The 19,649-nt window shown below is 36.2% G+C and overlaps 1 protein-coding gene across 4 annotated transcripts in view; it reads left to right on the top strand.

Moving 5' to 3' along the window:
- The window catches only part of MARCHF1 (membrane associated ring-CH-type finger 1), a 248,096-nt gene that overhangs the window by 128,891 nt on the left and 99,556 nt on the right, over window positions 1–19,649 (top strand). For all 4 annotated transcript variants that reach the window (XM_063335298.1, XM_063335296.1, XM_063335300.1 and 1 more), the window contains one exon: window positions 16,198–16,337. In XM_063335298.1, the coding sequence (XP_063191368.1) occupies window positions 16,236–16,337 (102 nt within the window). In that variant the 5' untranslated portion in view covers window positions 16,198–16,235. The remainder of the gene's footprint in view (window positions 1–16,197; window positions 16,338–19,649) is intronic.

Below are 19,649 nucleotides of genomic sequence, written 5' to 3'. Positions count from 1 at the left end.
AGTGCCTAAGCCCATATGTTCCTCATGCTGTGCAAAACTGTTCAGAGGGAACAAAGCCAGTTAAAAATTCAGGGATCTAGGGGAAATAGATAACTGAGGAAGATGCATAATATTAAGGGTTTGCACCAAGATTTCAGTCTAGAATTCAGGATTAATAGGAATTCAAAGCCACAAAGCTTTAAATTTCTATTGCTGACTGGAGGATTCCTGACAGCTCAGGTCAGATCTCTTAGCGACACCTTGCAAACCGGCAAGGACAAAGCTGTTGGGCAAAATGAAACCACAAGTCTACCAGCCCCCTTAAGGCTTTATAGATTACCTACAGGATTGCCTTAGCCTCCTGAATATGGTAGGAGTGGAAAGATACGAATGTTATTGTCAGGTATTGTCAGGCAGTTTTTATTCTCCTTCCTTGCAGTATAAATACCGTGCGTTGCAGAGGTGAAAAACAAAATAACATCACATATCTATGAAAGACCTCACAAATAAAGTTTTATAGGTGTCAGAAGTTTAAAATGAATGCTTTAACATTAATGAAAATGCCACTAAAGGATAAATGCTAATATATTTTTTTTTTTTCCAATAAAAGGGCCAAAGAGAGAGAATACTTGAGGGAGGAAATTTTCCTTCCTAATTCTCAGTCTATCCAGCCCCGGTAAAGGTCGCTCATTGCATAAATCCTGGAGAAGTACTTATCAGAAGCATTTTCCCTTAAAAGGTGTACAGGAGTGGAAAGAAGTAGACATCTAAGTTTCACAAGAATCAGAAGAATAAAAGAAGTTTAATTCTGAGCTGTCACCTAAATGATTTTCCTGAAGTTGTAAAACTAATTTATGCAAACTTTGGCAAGTAGAAATCAGTTCTTCATTGTCTGCAATAATGGCAAACCCAGCTAATATGTTGCCAGGGCATAACAGAATTTGACCTGCAGAGAACTAGTAATCTCATCTTCACTCAAACTGATTCATACAGGAATGCTTGAGAATCCTTTCACAAAATTTTATGGTGCCCCAAGTGTCAGGCGAGTTTTGCTCAGGCGCGGTGTGGCCCCAGCTGGCTTCAAGTGTTCATGCTGTGGCTTTGCTTGCAAAGCTTCGCAGGCTGTGGCCGCCGGGAAGGACAATGCTCACGTGGCTTTTCAGAAGTCAGCTTGGATGCGGACTTGCTTAATAACAATTTCACACCTAAACTGCTTCTAGCCCCATAACCCATATGGCTGTAGTCATATTTACACGTCAGCAAAAAAAAAAAAGCGTTCAGAGCCAGGCTGTCTCTGCACAAGGACCGACTCTGTGACTACATCAGAGACATGACTAATTTGAAACCTGTATGGTTAATGACATGTGGATAATGGAGAGTTTTCTGTGTGTTTACTAATGGTATAGTAGAACCTATGAGGAAATTAAAAGTCATTTTTTGAAGAAGGATCTGGACAGTACAGTAAACATGGTTTCATGTTCTTTTTTTTCTCCTCTCTCTTTTAAGTGATTATTTTCCACTGTGTGTATGGAATAATGCAAGGAAAAACAGTATGTGACCTAGAACTAATGAGGTTATTGTGCATGTATACCAGGCTGTTATAGTTTGGGTGTTTTTTCAACTTATTGTTTGATTTGTCAGCTTCAGTGACTTCCTTCAAGTGATACTTCCTAATTTTCAAAATTGAAAGACCATAGTGTAAAACCTTGAAGCTATCTTCTTTGCACAATAGAAATAGTTCATTTATTCCTGTCTACTGTTGCTCAACCGAGACGTGGTTTTGCCCAACACCGAACTTGACCTACTGCTCATGATTACTTAAATATCTTTTTGGGAAGCTATGCCCTAAAGTTCTTTGAGAGTCAAGGTAAATAATAATTTGTCATCTTTGTTTATTATACTGTTGACTTTCCACCAAGAACCGTAAGGGATCAAAGCAGCAGGATTTGCCTGTATAGGATTCTACCCATTCTTCCCTATTACTGCATGGTTGTCTGTGTCATTTTAGATTTAGCTCATTCTGAAGGTGCTTGCCTTAAAATGCTAAAGACCATTACTGGTGTTTTTTCTAAAGGTAGTCACAGCACTAGTTGCTTAGGCAACCAACAGTTCTTACGTGAAGCCAAAGAGTCGAGACCAGGTTTCATCTCAGTGTGAGTACTAACAAACCAAAACTATACTGTGCAGAATAATTTAAAAATTACTTACAGCTTTTGTTCATTATGAATATAGTTATGCTTCACTATTAGCAAACAGTACTGTGAAGCTAACTTATTTCAAATGTTCAAAGCTAATTAAAACAATTTTCTGTTAATCTGAGATTCCCCATTATAAAACAAACAGTAAGCATAGTTTATGGGTATCTTAATTTATGCTTGTTGGAAGCTAGATTTTGCAATATAAATATTTAGATATACTCAATCTTCAGAATTAGGTTAAGCATATGTCCGAAATTTAGATTTGTGACAACAGCTCTGTGATGATGTATTGTACAATGTTTTATCATAATTATTTCATTAGCAATGTATGGTTCATCAATTCTCAATAAATGATTAGTTCAAAATCTACTAGAGAGGTTTTTCATGGTAGCTATCGGTTATTCTGTAAGTAGCTTAGAAATATTTAAAACATCCTAATAGGTTTCCTCCAAGAACTATTGTTCTTAACTAAACAGTCACAAAGCAGAGGATAGAGAAACAGCAAAAAGGTCAGTGGGGCACAGTTACTAGCAATAAGAGTCTACCTGTCTTGCTTGTCACCTACCAAGCAGTCTTAGTTTGGTTCTGGCTAATTGACACAAATTGGGAAATTGACCTGCTGCTTCATTTTCCGAAGAATATTTAACATCCTTACCTGCTGCTTGATGACTGAAGGTGAGAAATGAATTATTCTGTACAAATATAGACTGAATGATGAGTCTAAACTCTTAGCAGGGACTCTAAATTGATGCTGTGCTGGGAATTCTATGGATTGTTTTCTGCTCTTTATCTTGAAAGAGCAAGATTTAAATTCTGGAACACAGAATTCCCACTACTATATATGAATTACTTTCTGATAGAAATTTTATTTCAGATATCTTTCCTCCTAAGAGGAGGGACAAAAGTAAGTGAGCATAAAGCATTTAATGTTTTGGATAGTAGCCTATTTAGTAGAACTATTTTGTTCTACTGCTGTATGTTTTACACTGTGAGCCTGAGATACCTTTCTGATGACCTGATAAATTGCCTGGACCTATTAGTGGTTGTCAATACAGTAAGTCCATATAGTGTCATCTTAACATTTAATTAGATTTATATAATCAGCATCCCCTGACATTACTGTGGCAACAGTACTGGAGAAGACCCTAATTAGTAAATTCCCATAGTGCTTAAAGGGTGCGCTTGGCATTTTTCTTCTCTGTACATTTTGATTATTTTACCAGTCTCTGAATATGAAAAAATGTACGTTCTAGTACTTTTTTTTTTGTAGTGTGGGAACAGTTAGTGGCAAGCAAAGGAAATGTGTAATTTTCACACTTTTGATAGCATGTCTCTTCGTACTTGTACTGAGCTTGCATGAAGCAAAACATATTTTAATTCCCAGTGTTGTTTCTATTTCAGGGGTTTTTTTGATACTCTTGTAACTTTAAGGACTATACGGTGCCTTCTGTAAAACTTTAAAAAGTATTCCTTCTGTAGTAGAGCTATTGCTCTGCGGAAAAGCAAATTTGAGCTGGCACTTTCATTCTACACTGCCACTCGTGTGGGCTTTTTACTTGGTGGGAAACGAACTTTCTGGGATGAAATTTTGCATATATGTTAACAGAAAGATGTATTTATTTCTGTCTTATGATGGAACTTTAATTTAAATGTCATTTAAAAAAATAAAGAGGTCAAAAATTAAAACTATGTCTGTTTTGCTTGATGATGTGATCTTAGATATCAGGCAGAGGTGTATTCTTAGTGCAAAGGTACTTTCTTTACAATGCAGGAAACGTAAGACATATAAAATGCATAATATTAATCTGTATTAACAACAACTGCTAACACTAAGCAAACTGCAATCCCATGGGTTGTCAGTAAAGACTTAAGTAAATATGTACACAGGGAATCAATATATTCTGTGTCTGAGAACAGTCTGTCCCTTCCTGAGGACAGCACGTCGTAGCCCTTTGTTGGCATAGATAAATGGGTTGTCATTCTAAACATATTGGCACGTGTCCTCTGTCAGCCTGGGGAGGTCCTCATCCTTCAAAATGTGACATAGCTTCCGCACAAACACAAGATTAACAGACTGTCCTTCATTTCTTAAATCGACCGTAAAGATTTGCAAAGTGGATTAATGAGCCCTTAAACATGCCCATGGAAGTTCAAGTCTAAGACAGTGCCCAAAGACCATGGTCATGTTGGGCAATAAGATTCCTCTTCCTGGTGCTTTGCTTTATTATATTCTCTGTGCACATTTCATTTCCCCATTTTTCACATCACAGTTGAGTGTGGTTGACCCCACTGTTTGAGTATCTTCCCTGTGCTTTACTATTTGTCTTTCCCTTATTCCTATCCACTTCCACCTGATTATCAGGGGTCTGACCCGGATTTGCTATACCCCAGATATTGCGAAAGCTGAGGGAGGGACTGGGATCTTCGTTTTTCACTTGGAGTCTTTTGAAATAACTATTTCCAGTAGCAATAACAAGCCAACCTGTATGTAATTATTTTCACCAGTATATTTTCTTTTTCCCCTCAAAGCTTCTTGAAATGCTCCTTAGTTTTGCGGGTGGCTGCCTGCAGTTAAATACAACTTTTACTTTCAAAGTTAGTTTCTCTCTGTTTCGCTTTCTAAATAAGTGTTAAAATTCAGCGTGTGCCAGCTACCTACATATCCTTTTGCATTCATCTGTTTTCCATTGTTTCATGTTTCCTGAGGCAAACTTGCTTTCTGTGGAGCTATATACAGAGAAAGGCTGCTTAATAAAATCTCATCTGTTGAGCTAGTACTTGGCAAGTGTGTTTTCAGTTCACTCGTGCATTTGAGGAAAAGAGAATGGAATGGCATTGGGAAATAGGGTACTTGTGCCAATTAGTTCGTTGAGACTTGTAGCATGGCATATATTTCAGAGTTGTAAATAAGTCTCCTGATAATGTAGTAAAAATTGGTTTGTTCAAGTTACATGGATCTGTAGATGTGCTTACTAAATTTTGTAATGTATTGGTTCTAGCAGCTTGCCAGAATTTTCTTGGTGACGTTTTATTTAACTCTTTCAACAAACATTCCTAGTTTAATTGATTTTTCTGAAGAGAATAAAACCAGTAGTGCTAGAATGAAGGTTACTTGCTTTCTTCAAATGAGAGAGCGCCTCTCTCACAAGGCTGTGATTAGAGATGCGTATATATATGAAAATACACGGTATAACGGAGAGCTACAAGTGTCAAAGTACTGCAAACCTTAATTAAACCTTAAAGAGATAAAAATGTCTGAAGTCAGCGTAAAATGTGTAAATTCTAAATGAATAAAATTTGAACTTCAAGGAACTGGGCAGCTAAAGAAAGGAGGCATAACCTATGTACCAGCTCACAAGCCTGGTACACGTATGTATTTTTATGAAGGAGAAATGTTATATATTTTAGTGATTGGAACAAAAAGGTTACATAGATTGGTGCTGAAGGCAGAAGAAGCCAGAATTGGTAATCGAAGAGGCAGAAATTTTCAGAAAACAGGGAAAAAAAACTAGTGCATTGGGAAAAAGAGCTGAAAAAACAGCAGCCAGGGGAAGTCTGTGCACAGAAGAGACTATGTCAGTGCATTATGTTGCCTGTCACGGCTGTGGAAGGCTTCGATTCTAGATCTTCTTGAATCAAAAGACATGATTACCCTTGAGGAGGAATTTAATGCAGGTCATCAATGGTATCAGGTATCTTTGGAAGCTAAGGCTTGTCTCTGTTACACCTCACCTGTAGAAATGAGAGAACAGCACATACATCTCACAGAGATGGTGAGAAAACAAACCATTCAAAACTATGGGGTGCTTAGGTATTATGAGTCATGGACACACTAAATACATGAAGACAACTCATTAAATGACACTGCAGAGCTACTCAAGTAAGCACTGAGCTTATCTGAGAGGCCATGTGACTGCTTAAGGAGGTCTCACACCACCCTGCAATAGTTCTCACGAGGGCAAGACTTACGGCTTAGCCATGGAGCTGCTCTTCGGTATAGCAGTTAAACAGCTTTTGGAACGGGGCCTTTGTACAGGAACGCACGGTGTTACATAGCTGTGCCGGGTCACGTCCCACAGCTGCCATGGGTATCTCTGCACCACACTATACTGCCTGCTTTTGTCTCGACTTCAGCGCCAGCGTTCAGTGTAGCCTAAAAGAAAGCAGTATGGCTGGTAGCAAAGTTGGAGGAAGTTGTAACTGCAAGTTGACATGCTTCGGGGAATTGTCAGAGGCAGAGGACAAACATTCTGGGTGGTACAGGATGAGACTTAGCTGCCTGAGCTGCTGCACCACGGCCGCGGCAGGGTTGTAAATCTTTGTGTGTAAATCTTTGTGTCGTTCACCCAGTCGCTAAAGGGAGCCAGGGAGCAATGCTGTGCCATCGAGCATTGTGTTTGTCTTCTCCTGTACACTCTAGATCTCCTGAGATCTCCTCAAGATCTCAGTTTTATAAGTTTATGATATTTTGTCAGTATCCTTGCTAATATCTTCTTTTGTTGAGGTTTTTTGAAAATACTTGCAAGGGGCTGGATACCTATTTTGCACTTAGAAGAGAGAAACTGATGCTGTGCCTTGATTTACGCTTCAGTTAGCAAACACAACAAATACTAAATTTTTTATTTTTTTTAAAGGTTTGGAAAGAATAGCGTATTTTAGATGTGATGTGTATACGATCTGCGTGAATCTTAGCTTACTGGCAGCCACAAGTGTTGTGCTTATGATAACTATATATACTGTATTGTTTGTATCTCCCAAAGAAGCAAAAAACAGTATTCTCTATGGAAAATAATTAATAAATCATTATGGCCTGCTATAATGTTTTTATTTTTGTTCAGCTGTCAGTACCGTTAGTCATTTGCCCTCATTTTCTATTAGATCATTTTATAAAACATTATTGTTTTGTTTCTGGCTCCTTATTTTTATTTTTAATAAATAATGTTTGTAAGGAATTTGCTCCTGATTAGTGAGCAATACTGTCATATCCACCAATTCAAATTTGGAGGTATCCTGTGACTGATGAATAGTCATGAAATAGATTATTTGAATGCTAGTTGACAGAAAATTTAGAGTCACCTCTGGAAACTCTGGTGTACCTATTTTCTTGTTAACAATTACAGACTTGAAATCAGTTAAAGACAGTAAAATTTTAGATTCTTTTGGAAGCTACTTATTAAAAAACTTATGAAAGTTAAGTTGTATGCATTATAATAAAATTCTGCTAAATATTTTGAAGACGGCTTATGTTGTCATAAAAGATTAACTGGGTATACTGTCTATTAAGTTGATATAAGAGCCAAATTAGGTTTCATGAAAACTTGTAACGGATCTGCTGAAGACAAAATTCCTTTCTAACATGTGTTAAATAAGACCATTAAATAGCTGTTACCACTAAACTAACTGAAATATACTATTGCAAATAATCCTTTTTCATACCTCCACCTTCTGATATATATTATGAAGATCGTGACTTAAGATCTGACCTCTGCTGGGAGGAAATCACAACAGATGGCCTATTCAGGGTTTTTCAGGATAAACGGATTCCGGTTATTTAAGTTATAAATAATTACTGGCCTACTGGCCTAATGCTGCAATTACTGTTAACAGCTTAAATAACCAGTCCCTTACATAAGTAAAGTATATGTTAACCTAAAAGCTAATAATTATGTGAATAAACTTCTGAATAATTATACCGTGATATTTTTCAACTGCAAATTCTAGAAAACAAATACAAAAATGGGCCTCAGAAGTGAATGCCTAGGTACAAAATAAATATTTATTTAAATGGGGTTCTCATTAGACATTAATAATTATGGTGGCATAATTATTGGAAGCAATTATTCTTGTTGCTCTGGCTGCTGTCAAAAAGTAAATCAGGAAATATTTGGAGAAATAAAGTAGGGAAAAAAAGAATTGAAGGATTACGTATCCCTTCTAGTTTTTATGTTTCTAGTTAACTTAATGAAATAAATAGAAATGTTTTTCTGAATAGATAATGAATCTGGAGAGGTGCCAGAAGATTGGGTAAATATTAGTATGGCACTCGAAACAGAAATTAGTGGGTTTCTTAAGAGTGTCTTCAAATAGTTTCAAATCAAGCCTGAACCTAATTTATTATAGGGCTTTTTTAAAAATGAGGCAAACCAGGAAAACCTAATTAATATGACAGAAATATAATTTTAAAGTGTTAACCTACTACTCACTATTGGATGAGCATTTATTTAATGGTAGTGCTTTTATACCATGGTTGTTTGGGAAATAAAGCAGAAATAGTCAAAACAAATAATGAAACACACTTGTACATACACCGCTTAAGCACTGTGAATTAAAAAAAATTGACAATAATATATAACCACATTCTCTCCTGTTCTTAAAGAGTCAGCAGAGAATAAATGCAGGAAATATGCTGGGTGTAATGGACTTAATTATTATTCTCAAGTTATTATTGAAAAAAAAATAATTCTATTTCATCTTGCTTCTATATAGAAAATGATCCTACTGGAATTTTGTTGGGGTGCAGTGATTGCATTCCTGCCATTCTGATGTTACCCTAAAAGAGATTCTGAAAACTGTCTGAAATTATGTAAGAAAAATTTAAGAGACCAGCAAAGATAAGGTAGCAGCGACCTTCTGATATAGTCTGTCCTGTAATAGAGTTGTTACAGGTAGCATTATGAAGCGCAATAGTATCTAAGCAACAAGATATGTCTTTATTTCCAGCACTGATGACCATCGTCTAGTTTAAGTGCTATATGACAGACCTATCACAGGAGCAGTAACCAAACTGCTCACAAACACGAAGTTTCTGTGTTTAGGGTTGTCAAAGGAGGATGGTTTATGACTACCCAGAACATTGTATTTGACAGAAGAACTTCTGTTAAAAATACTGCTCTGACACAGGGGAGATACTTCTTCCGTTAGACCAAGCATGGTCAAGCGTGTGTGTACTTCTGGCACTTCAATGAAATGTGATTTAATGTGATTTTCCTTTTGTTCTTAAAAGTAAATTTAAATTCAGTATTAATTATCCATCCTTTGAAACAGGACTGTTGAGCGGTTAAATTATGTCTTTCAGATATCTAACCTTTATTGGATTAAAGAAAAGAAGCTACTTATGTCTTCATCTTTGTATTTTACTTAGTGAGCTCTGCCTGATTCAAAGTGGTTTAATCTTACACCATAAATATACCCTTCTTCTCTAAATAAACCACATAAGAATGAGGAGAAGCTTTGCGAGATAGACTTTTCCTTTTACATATGCAGAACAAAGTCTGTTAAGGACTTCGTTTAGCATCTTATGCCCCCTGCATTTGGATAACTGCATGCATAACTTAGTTAATGCTTTACCTTCTAGTGGATTTTTTTCCGTGTTACACTTTCTGCTCTTTCTGTGGCCTCCCTGAAGAATTTCCAGTATGATTTTCCAGTGCTCAGTATGATTTCAACATGTGCACTTACCAGTCATGCCTTTATTGTTGATTGAATCTTCGGTTTAAGCTGCTTGGCAATCATGCACAGTTAAATGCAAACTCACAAAGCAAAAACATGCACTTTGTTCTTGTTCTTAAATATGTGTTTGTTTCAAGACCGTTCTTTCTACTTGGGAGTCTGATGCATCTGGAATTTACGTGGAGAGATCCTGAGGGAAGGATTAGGCACCCTTTCGTCACTCACCTGTAGGCAGGAACATGCCAGGAGCACAGACTGTTGCATTGCTTTTGAAAGCTCCGAGTACTCATTCTAACCTTGGATGAGTGAAGGTAAAAAGTAAAGTAAAAAGTAAAAAAAAAAAAGTAGAATTAAACTCTGCATAGGCAAATACAGATTCGGCAGTATCAACATGTGTAAAGATTATAATTATTTTTAAATATTAAATCAGTAGCCATAAATATACATTTCTCCTCCTAATTTCTCAACACTTTCTTCTTGTACTTATCAAATATGGAAAGAGTAGAATTACAATGCTAAAAATTTAGCAGCGGGGAAAAAAAAAATGTTCTGCTTTCTCTAAAGAGCCTTGAATGATTTAAAATCGCTTTCTGCTTTACACAAGAGATACTTTTGATTGTAAAAAAAAAAAAATAAAATAAATATATGTATGACTATAAAGACAAACGTACCCACAATTTTTGTATTTTTAGTAAACCAAAAGACTATTTTCTTTGAAAGCTTTGGGAAGATTTCTTGTCACTCTTTGAGTGTAGTGGTTATGGAGTGGTTAGACAAAGCAATGTTAGCTGCACTAATTTTGTACCAGTCATCCTAAATTGATTTATTTTCAATGATTAAAATGTTTTAAATAATGAGTGAAATTTGGATCCTTAGTTATGACAAAAAGGAATCAGCATCTTGAAGGGCTAAGGACAACTTAAAATACATATTGGCGGTGTAACAGAAAAGAGCAAAACATAGGTTGGCTTTAGTTGGAAATAATGATATGGTTAATTATGGTACAGGAGCATCAAAGTAGCCACTTTATAGTCTCTGAAAATTGATTGGATAATATAGGTAGTAATTTAAGCAGATGCTGTAGTTGACACTTTGCAGGCTTAAACAATTGGAGCAAGTTCTAGAAAACTTGATTACAATAAAACTTCTAATGCTCTAAGAGGGGTGCTGATACTGTGGTTATACTTTTAAGAGGTGCTGAAGGGACACATTTGGTAAGCATAACTAAGTTAAATGACAACTCTGTTTTGTCTTTACAGCTAGAGAAATGCATTTACTTGTGCATAATTGGGTTTGCTCTTCAATTAGTGCACTAGAAGCACTTCTGAAATCAGTCATTAATAAATATGAGACCATGTTTGAATTCAGATTCCTACATCCACTTAATGCAGGGGAGCTTGATTGTGTATATGCAGTAGCTATACAAGAAAACTGGTATCTTGATCAGTACTGTAATTCTTGGTGTCAACTAAGTAATTTGTGGACAAGTGTACTTGTTTTTTATTGGTCTCTGCCTTTTTTTAATGAGGCTAGCACATTAGGTATATATTCTAGCTAATTGCTGCAGGTATCAGTCAGGAACATTTTACTAGCTTGATGGCCTTTGAAGCTACTGACGCTGCAAGTTATGTTAATTAAACGCTGGACTCATCTGTTTCTTACAAAATTACTCCTCAGTTTGGAGGGGCAGGTGGCCCTTTTTGATGAAGAAGTTTTTACTGACAGTTATCAAATTTGTAGGTGGAAACTAATTTTTTCCACCCTGACATTAAAGAGCTACCAGTGAGTTGTACTGGAATGGAATATTTTACAGCTATTGGGATGATCACATATATTCTAATACGACTTTCTCTTTTTTTTTTTTTTGTTAATAGAGAGATAATTTTCAAAATTGAGGTTGAGCTTCTTATGTGTAAACATAGAGAGTTAGAGCCATTATGGTGTTACGTTATGGCTAGACTGAACTGTTCTCATGAAACACTGCAGTCGTAGGATAATATTGACTCGCTGGTTGAGAAAAGCCTATGGCTCGCTTGTGACGCAAAAATAGCACAAGCTATCAGAGCTTTCTAGTGCATCCATCCCATGAATTTATGTTTGTTTTCAAATTAGAATAATTGATTGGAAGTCACAGCTTGATAAGACTTACACAAGGAACAACAGGGACTGTATTTCTCTTAACAGAGCTCAGCAGTTGAAGGCTATTTGCATTTCAATATTCCTGCAGCTCTATTCATGGAATATTTTGATGATCTGCCAAGTCATGCAGTGTGTTTAGTTGCTGGACAAATACCATCACTTTGATTGCTGTTGGGAATCTTCGAACAAAATTATTTAGCTTAGATAAGGAACAGTATGTTTTGTGTTCAGTTTCCAGCTGTTCTATGGTAGCTGTTAGATGCTAGTAAGGACTGAAAAAGCATAACCTTCTCATGTGCTTCATCTTAATTCAGCCTTTGTTGAGGCCTTTCTTACCCAAATCTAATTATATTCCTGAATTAAGCTTACCGAGTGATTGATCACTTACTGAGGGGTGTTGGTGGTGTCACTCTTTGTAACGGTCGCCTTGCAGATCCCTGGAGGGCTGTTGCCGCAGGTAAATGGCACGCGTTGATCTTGGGCATACACTCTGCAGTACATTTGTGGCTCAGGTAGACTCTATGGACCTCTAAACTAACATGTGTTTAAAAGGTTGTAAAACTTTGAGAATCTAGACTTCTTGCCAGCTGACATTATAGAAGTTCTGCAGGAAATTGTTAAAATGCCATATACCTGTCTAGACTGTGTAGAAACTCATAATGTAATGACTTCAAGTAGTTACCTTTGTCATACTGAACTGCAGTTGTTGCCTGGGGTTTATGGTTCTTTGTCAGTTCTAAGTACCAGGAGTATCCAGCTGTGCAGAGTAATTTTGTAGAATATTCCCTAGACTAAGATATTTTTTCATTTCATCTGTGATCAAACCCAAACTGTGTAGTATTACACGTTGTATGCTTATATGGGATGTGTAGAATTGTATTCTCAGGTTGAATTGGCTTATAGCCGCCCCAAATGTGAGGACTACGTGACTCTAGAGATGGTGCAGTTTGCATTACTTCTCTCCATTAAACACATCTCTGGAAGAATTCACTGTATACTGAAACATGAAGCAATGAAGGTTCTTTTTGGCTGAAAGTTTAATTGAAAATTTGGTAGACAATCAGAAACAAAGAAAGTAGCTTGACACACAAAGCTATATGAAAATACTAGCTTAAAATAATGGTAAGATAATAATTCATAAGCAGTAATAAAATATTAGAAAGGGTCTTCAGTGAAGACCTGAAGTTTTCCCTCTTACTAAGGGATCAAGAGCATGATGGTTCGCAAGGAAGCTTCAGATAACTACTCACGTGAGCAGCTGCTCATCAGTAGGTGTAGCAGACTTTTAATCTGGCCTTAGAGCTCTAGGAACTTGGGAGTCATATGTTTTATTCCTAGGGTATCTTTTCAACCATTTATCTTATACTAGGTTAATTTTATTGCCTTTGCAAAAACATGTTTGTGTGTATTCCGTTCAGAGAAGGAAGTGTGAGAGTGAGCATTTTGATGTTTTTGTTTGTTTGTTTTTTCAGTAGTAGAAAGACTGGATATTCTTGTGGGAGAATGGTCATGGAGTCTTCCATCTGACCAATGTCCTGGAGAGAAGTATCTTTTAAATATTATTTTAAAATCAGAGTGAAGACTTTTTTAAAAGGTATATGCTTTTTTTTTTCCCCAAGTTCATACTCTTTATTCAGGGAAGAACCAAAGCAATAAAGGGCTCCCCAGCAGTGAGCTGCTCCAGCTGAACATGTAGCTTTATTGTTCATGGTGTGCATTCAGAGGAACAGTGAAGTCTGGGATCTTTTCAGACATAGCAAGCCAAAAATTTATACATACATTCCTCTGCGCTGTAATCTTCATATAGTATTCTTCTGGGGAAAACTGGGGAAAATAAATATTCTTACATTTATTCCAATTACGCGTTTTGTGGGGATTTTTAAAATTTTTTTAGGATTTTTTATTTCCTCTTGCCAGCATTAATCTCTAGTTTCCAGGCATCTGCACAAAAAATGCAAAGCAATAACTTACTGATTGTGAGAGAATGCTGTTCAGCAGTCCTAACAAATTAAATCTGCTCATAAGTGCTGCGTGTAGTGAAATGTTTTACTGGTTGTTTTTACCAAAATGGAGAACCACTTCCCCAGAGCTGTTTGTCTCTCTACGAAGGTTCAAGTGGCCGGAAAGATTGGCTCAATGTCTTTCTGACAAACTTCACTTGGTAGCCGTAAAGCAAGTGGTACCTCTTTGCCCAGCCCCAAGTGCAGTCAAAAACAGAGCAGCAGCAGCAGCTCATCCCTTTTCATCCAGTTTAATAGAGTTGATCGGTGTTGTACCTGATACAACTCCCCTCTTCTGCTTGTAAACTCCACTTACTGGGCAATAGGTGAGAACCACCATCACGGCTTCCAGAGCAGCAGAAACAAATGGTTTGTGTCATTTTAAAAAGTCTAAACAATATTGAAATACTTTCTGCCTGAAATTTTGAATGAAAAACAGAAAATTCCAGAGACATCAGAATAGTTTCAAAAAGACATTTTACTTTGTCAGAAGATTTTATGTGCTCCCATTTAAAAAGCAGGGGAACAGGATGGAGACTGGTTTAGTTAGAAGTCAGACTCCACTGTTGTTTCAGTCCTGCTTAGTTGATAAATACTGTTTCAGCACAAATGATGTAGAAATTACCTAGAATTTGCAGTAGAAGACTGAAAAAATAAAAATTGTGATTGATTGTCTCATATTGCAGGGGAGGACAAGTGCGTATGCTTGTCCTCTGATACTTCTGCTGATTCTCCAGTTTTACTTATAAGTACTTCATTAAATGCTGGATATACATGAAAAACATTTAAAACCTGGTTTCATTTTTTATATCTGTGTACAGGTGTTTAAATGCATGAGCTGTTCGCTGGTACTTTAGTCTCAAAAACAATCAGTTTGGTAGATGCATTCACAAAAACAAGGAAAAAAAAGTCTTGTAGGGCTTGCAAGGGAGTGGATGCTCTGGTCCAGTGGAAATCAGAGCTGCTGCTAAGTTGGTGACAATGAGTTTAGTCAGCGCTTCAGTTAGATTTCTCATTGTGAAGCCTTTGTTGGGTTGTACCCATGCCCTGTACTCAGTTCTTGAAAGTCTACAACTGAAACCTTTTATTATGGAAAAAAGGATTTGACTCCGCAGTAAACATACTGCATGGCAGTCTTCATGTTATTAATGCTTTACTGGCATATACTTTCTTTTATCTCATGTTAAGATTTCAAGAGACTGAAAAATTAATAAGAATCAGTTCACCTGTAGACTCATTCATCTAATCATCTCCAGTGCAATAAAGCAAGCTAAGGCTAGTTTCCACTTATTGCTTACTGTCAGTTCCGTGAGGTTGTGTGGAGAAATGCAGTTTTGTCCTGTACAGCTTTGTGCTTTGAGAATTACATATTGATGGTAAGTGCAGAAACACTAGAGCAGTAGTTATTCAAAATGGGGCCGTAGTTTGTCAGAATCAGAACCTGGGAAGAAGAAAACCTGCTGTAAACACAGGCATGTCTTGTGTCCTGCATGGAGATGCATTGCAGAAAAAATAAACCTACTTTACAAGTACCTAATAATCAATCACATTAAATAGGTGCTACTTTATCTGTAAGGTCTTTAGCATTATTGTATGTTCCAGATCTATTCAGTCTAGTGCTAACATTATTTAGAGTACAGGGCACTCAATCTGGTAGGTTAATCTTTTTGGGGTTTATGTTTCATGATATTACAGAATAACATGTTTTAAATAAAAAAAAAATATTAAAATACTTAAGGTTTCTTACACTTAAAAACCTTACTTGTGCTGTATTTCCAGAATGTGTTATCGTGGCTTAAAAAGTATTTTATTATTGTTACAAACTAAAAATTGGTTCACGTGCAACTAATAGTGGGCATGTGGCATTTATTGCTGGTGTGTGTACATTACTTTTTGCTATTTACAATACATCCTAGTGTAACACTTCAAGACAAGCCAGGTATTCTGCTGTGTGTGGGCATGAGTATGTACATGCTTGTGTGTTTTCACACCGCTGATTTGTATTTAATATCTGCTACTGTTTTAGGGCTATTTCTAGTTGTTTCATGGAATGTGCGGTATTGCATCCAAATGTTATATGGTTTTAGGAATGGTGCCAGTCTCTCCGTTATTTTGTAGTAAAATTCCTTTAAAATAACACTTTTTTAATTAAAGTGACAGCTTGAGAAAGATTTAACGTGGAGAGAAGGCACTGAACTTTCTGACACTGAAATAGTATTAATGCATGTAAGGTGTGCTCAAAGTGCATGGTTCCTTTCTAACCTGCATGGTGTAACCCTTCGGCATACTTTAAATAAACATGTTCTTCTAAAAATATGTTTATTAACTTGTTTAGATATAACTTAAAAGCTGTTTTTAAAGGCATGCATCCAGAGACATACACGCAATAAATTCAAAGTGTCAATGTTTCAGGGAATCTAAATTATTTTCAGAATTTCAGAAATTGAGAAGGGATAAGTGGAAGGAGAAAATGTTGGGCTGGTGCCAAGCGATAGCTCGTAACCCTCACAGACTTCCAAACAGCACAAGAACACCCGAGGTCTCAGGTGATGCTTCACATAACTCTACTTTGGTGAGTGAAAAGTTGCATTTCATGACGGTGGCATGCTCAGATGAACTTCAGAGGTCTTAAATTTATTTTTAAAAATGTAGTGTTTGCCATTGATTGCATTACCTCAGTGTGTGAAACCCTTTGATATTGTAGCCGTTTACTCTTTCCATGTGCTATTTTTTCATCTTTTATGTTATGCATGGTCCATTCTGACTTGCATGCTGTGTCTATAAATCAGTATTGATGTTTTGTGAATGATAAAGTCCTTTAAGCTGGAAATGTCCTAATATGGATTACTTACGGTGTTTGTGATCTTAATCAATGCAGTGGCATTTGGTCCCCGTTGAATACAGCTGGACATTTTCTAAAGGTATCTTGTTTGCTCTTTGTTCCTGCCTGTAACAGGAACAAAGTATAGCACTTGTGTTAGACAGCTCAATTTTAAAATTATCTTCATATATTTAACATGATGCTGCAAGCAGCGGTTGAGTTTCTGCATGCAAAAAGCCATTGATAGTAGATATTAAGGCAATGTAAACTTGACAGTTTACATAGTGGAGTTATTGTGCATCGTATGAAGTTGAATAAAGTGACTCATTGACGAGAATTTTAATCCTGCAGTTTTTGCTCATTCAAATAAATGCATTACATCAGTAGACATCCCCAGGTGAGTAAGAACTGATACTTGAATGTAAAGGCTTCAGACTGTTTTTCTTGGTTTTCTTCAACTGTATTGACATTTTCAGACTACAGCAAAACTGATTATTTGAAACATATTCCGTTAAATATGCCTGGTCCAATTTCATTATTAAGTTTAAAATAGGCACAACATTTTCCTATCTAGAAGCGTGAGGTGTCAGGAAGTACTGCCCTCCAGTAATTGTTGAAACATGGACGTGATGACATCTAAGCTATGAAAAATTGTTTATAACCACTGTAGTATTCCAAAGAGTGTGAGGAGAGTTATAGACGAAGACGCTTGAAATTTGTTGAAGTTCTATTGAAAAAAGCTCCTACTTAATGTGGCAAAATTATCTTGTTCAGTGGTAGACTATATAGGTTATATAGAATGTAAGTTTCTGCTAAGGAAGCAAACACAAAAAGCCAGCACTGAAAGTCACAAATTTTATGGTTTACTTAATATCCTAGATTCTTATTATTATTATAGCTCACTTTCATTTGGAATTCTTTTATTTCAGAGAAATAAAAGAAAATTAAAAAGCAATGAGTCATGAAAGAAGAATTTTCAAGTATATTATCCCCATATTTAATTACTATTACTATTTTCTTTTTAAATTTTATTTAATTACTATTAATGTTTAGGTGTTGCTAGTAATAGGTGGTAGCTGTTAAGGAATTTAGATATGTGCAAATTTGCATGTTTTGATTTCTGCTTGACTGCTAGCCAACATTTAATTCAGTTTGATACTTCAGAGATAAGCGTTCCAGTCTACCAGATGGGACTTAGAAATGATGAACTGGGAATGTAGTTCATAACAGTTGAACCAGTAGTGCTAGCATGTTTTAACATTATTAATATTAAAACTTGTTCAAAAATAAGACTGCTGCTTAGTTGATGAAGTGCATAAGAAAACCAGGCATATAAACAGCTGAGGAAGATACTGTGTGTCCTTTAACGTTGTGAGTGGCTACAGAACAGTAATCTTCACAACAGGAAATAAAACAATATCTCTTGAGGCCTGTCAAGCTTTCCTCTTCATTTTCTTTGCTTCCAGCTCTCTCAGCCATTACTCTTTCTATCCCCCACTTCTGAATTAAATGACATTCAGTATAAGCTTTTGCTGGCAATGTCTTTCCAACTTGGGGGCTGTAGGCTGAAAAACCTCATTTTCATTCTGAACATTTTGAAACTGAAATCTTGTTTCAAATCAGTTTGGATTTTGCTTAGTAGTCTTAGCCTTTTAAAGCTGAAAAATTTTCCATCTGGTCTTCAGTGAAGATACAGACTTTAGCAGTGGAAAATTAAAAATAATGAAACAGCAGAAAGTAAAGAATATAACAAATTATTTTTGTAAGAGTACAAAGCCACTTCCCGTGACATATTCAAGTCCCCAGTTTCCAGTGCCTTGCATTTCCTCTGTGGACCTGGTTCCCTTCGTAGGGGTTTATTTGGTCTGTCTTGCGAGCCCAGCTGTGGTAGGAAGACACAACTCTCTGCTTCCTTAGACTGTGGATGGCAAGTCTGGCTTTGGTGGGAAGCAAACTGGAATGTACACTGCGCTTTTTTTTTCACCTCTGCCATGTGCTTTTTGTGTACAGTTTGTGTACAGATTCAGTAAAATGTCTTCTGTATTTTCAGAACTTCAGCTAAGGCTTTTCAAAACAAACTTTCCTTTCCCTTTAAAAATGAACCCTCAAAGTGGTTATTTCACAATACCACTTCCCCAAAGGTGGATGATCTGAAAATTGCAAGTACGCCTTATTAATTTTTATGAACAGAAATATTTTTCTCTCTTAGTGAAAGAAGGAGGGAAGCTTGTGGAGTAGGAAGCAGGTTACGATCATTACCAAATTGCTTTTTTCATTAAGCAAGTAAATTGAATACTGAACAGCAGTGCAGGAAAAAATAAAAAAGAAATTAACTCATAAAAACACTGTAATAAATTTAAAGCATTTAATAAAATCAGTTATATAATTTCATTTTATTTTGGTTTTTTTTTGTTGTTGATGTTAAGATGTTGTACCTTCATCCAAATCAAAAAATTCTGAAATATTTCAGCAAAACTCAAATAAATACTATTGGAAACATTTTTCCGTTATTATTTTCAACTTACTTATAATATTATCCGCAGGCTTTATCACCTTTGTCTACTTTATTTAAAGATTAAAACCTTTGTGTTCAATTTCAGGTGGAACTCTAGCTTCTTCCTTAATTGAAAACAATCCAGATCTTGAAAGCTCATAATTTTATGCAATAGTATTTGCAGTTTTTTCGCTTCTGAAAGTCTAGTGGATACAATTGAAAACATACAGTTTCAAATTCTTTCTTCATGAGTCACTTGTCTCTGTACTGACAGTGTCTATGTATACTGTGATTCTGTAAGCATACGTATGTATGTATGGTTAGTTCCAATGATTTTGATGGGAATACATAAATATGTATTAACATTGATTAAGCAATTTGACTAGAAGCAGTTCTGTGTCTTCCTAACTTTGCTCAGTGTCTAGTGTTTCTTGGGGTCCTAATTCAGGACTTGAGCACTATCACAATCTATGTTCTTAATAGCTATGTATAGGCTGTTCTGCATAGGGCAAAGACTGGTCTTTGATTCAGTGCATCATGTTAAACACATGAAGCTAATGGGACATGAG

The sequence above is a fragment of the Chroicocephalus ridibundus genome, chromosome 5 (assembly GCF_963924245.1).
Source record: "Chroicocephalus ridibundus chromosome 5, bChrRid1.1, whole genome shotgun sequence".
Classification (NCBI taxonomy): Eukaryota; Metazoa; Chordata; class Aves; order Charadriiformes; family Laridae; genus Chroicocephalus; species Chroicocephalus ridibundus.
This window is presented reverse-complemented; position numbering and strand designations above follow the sequence as displayed.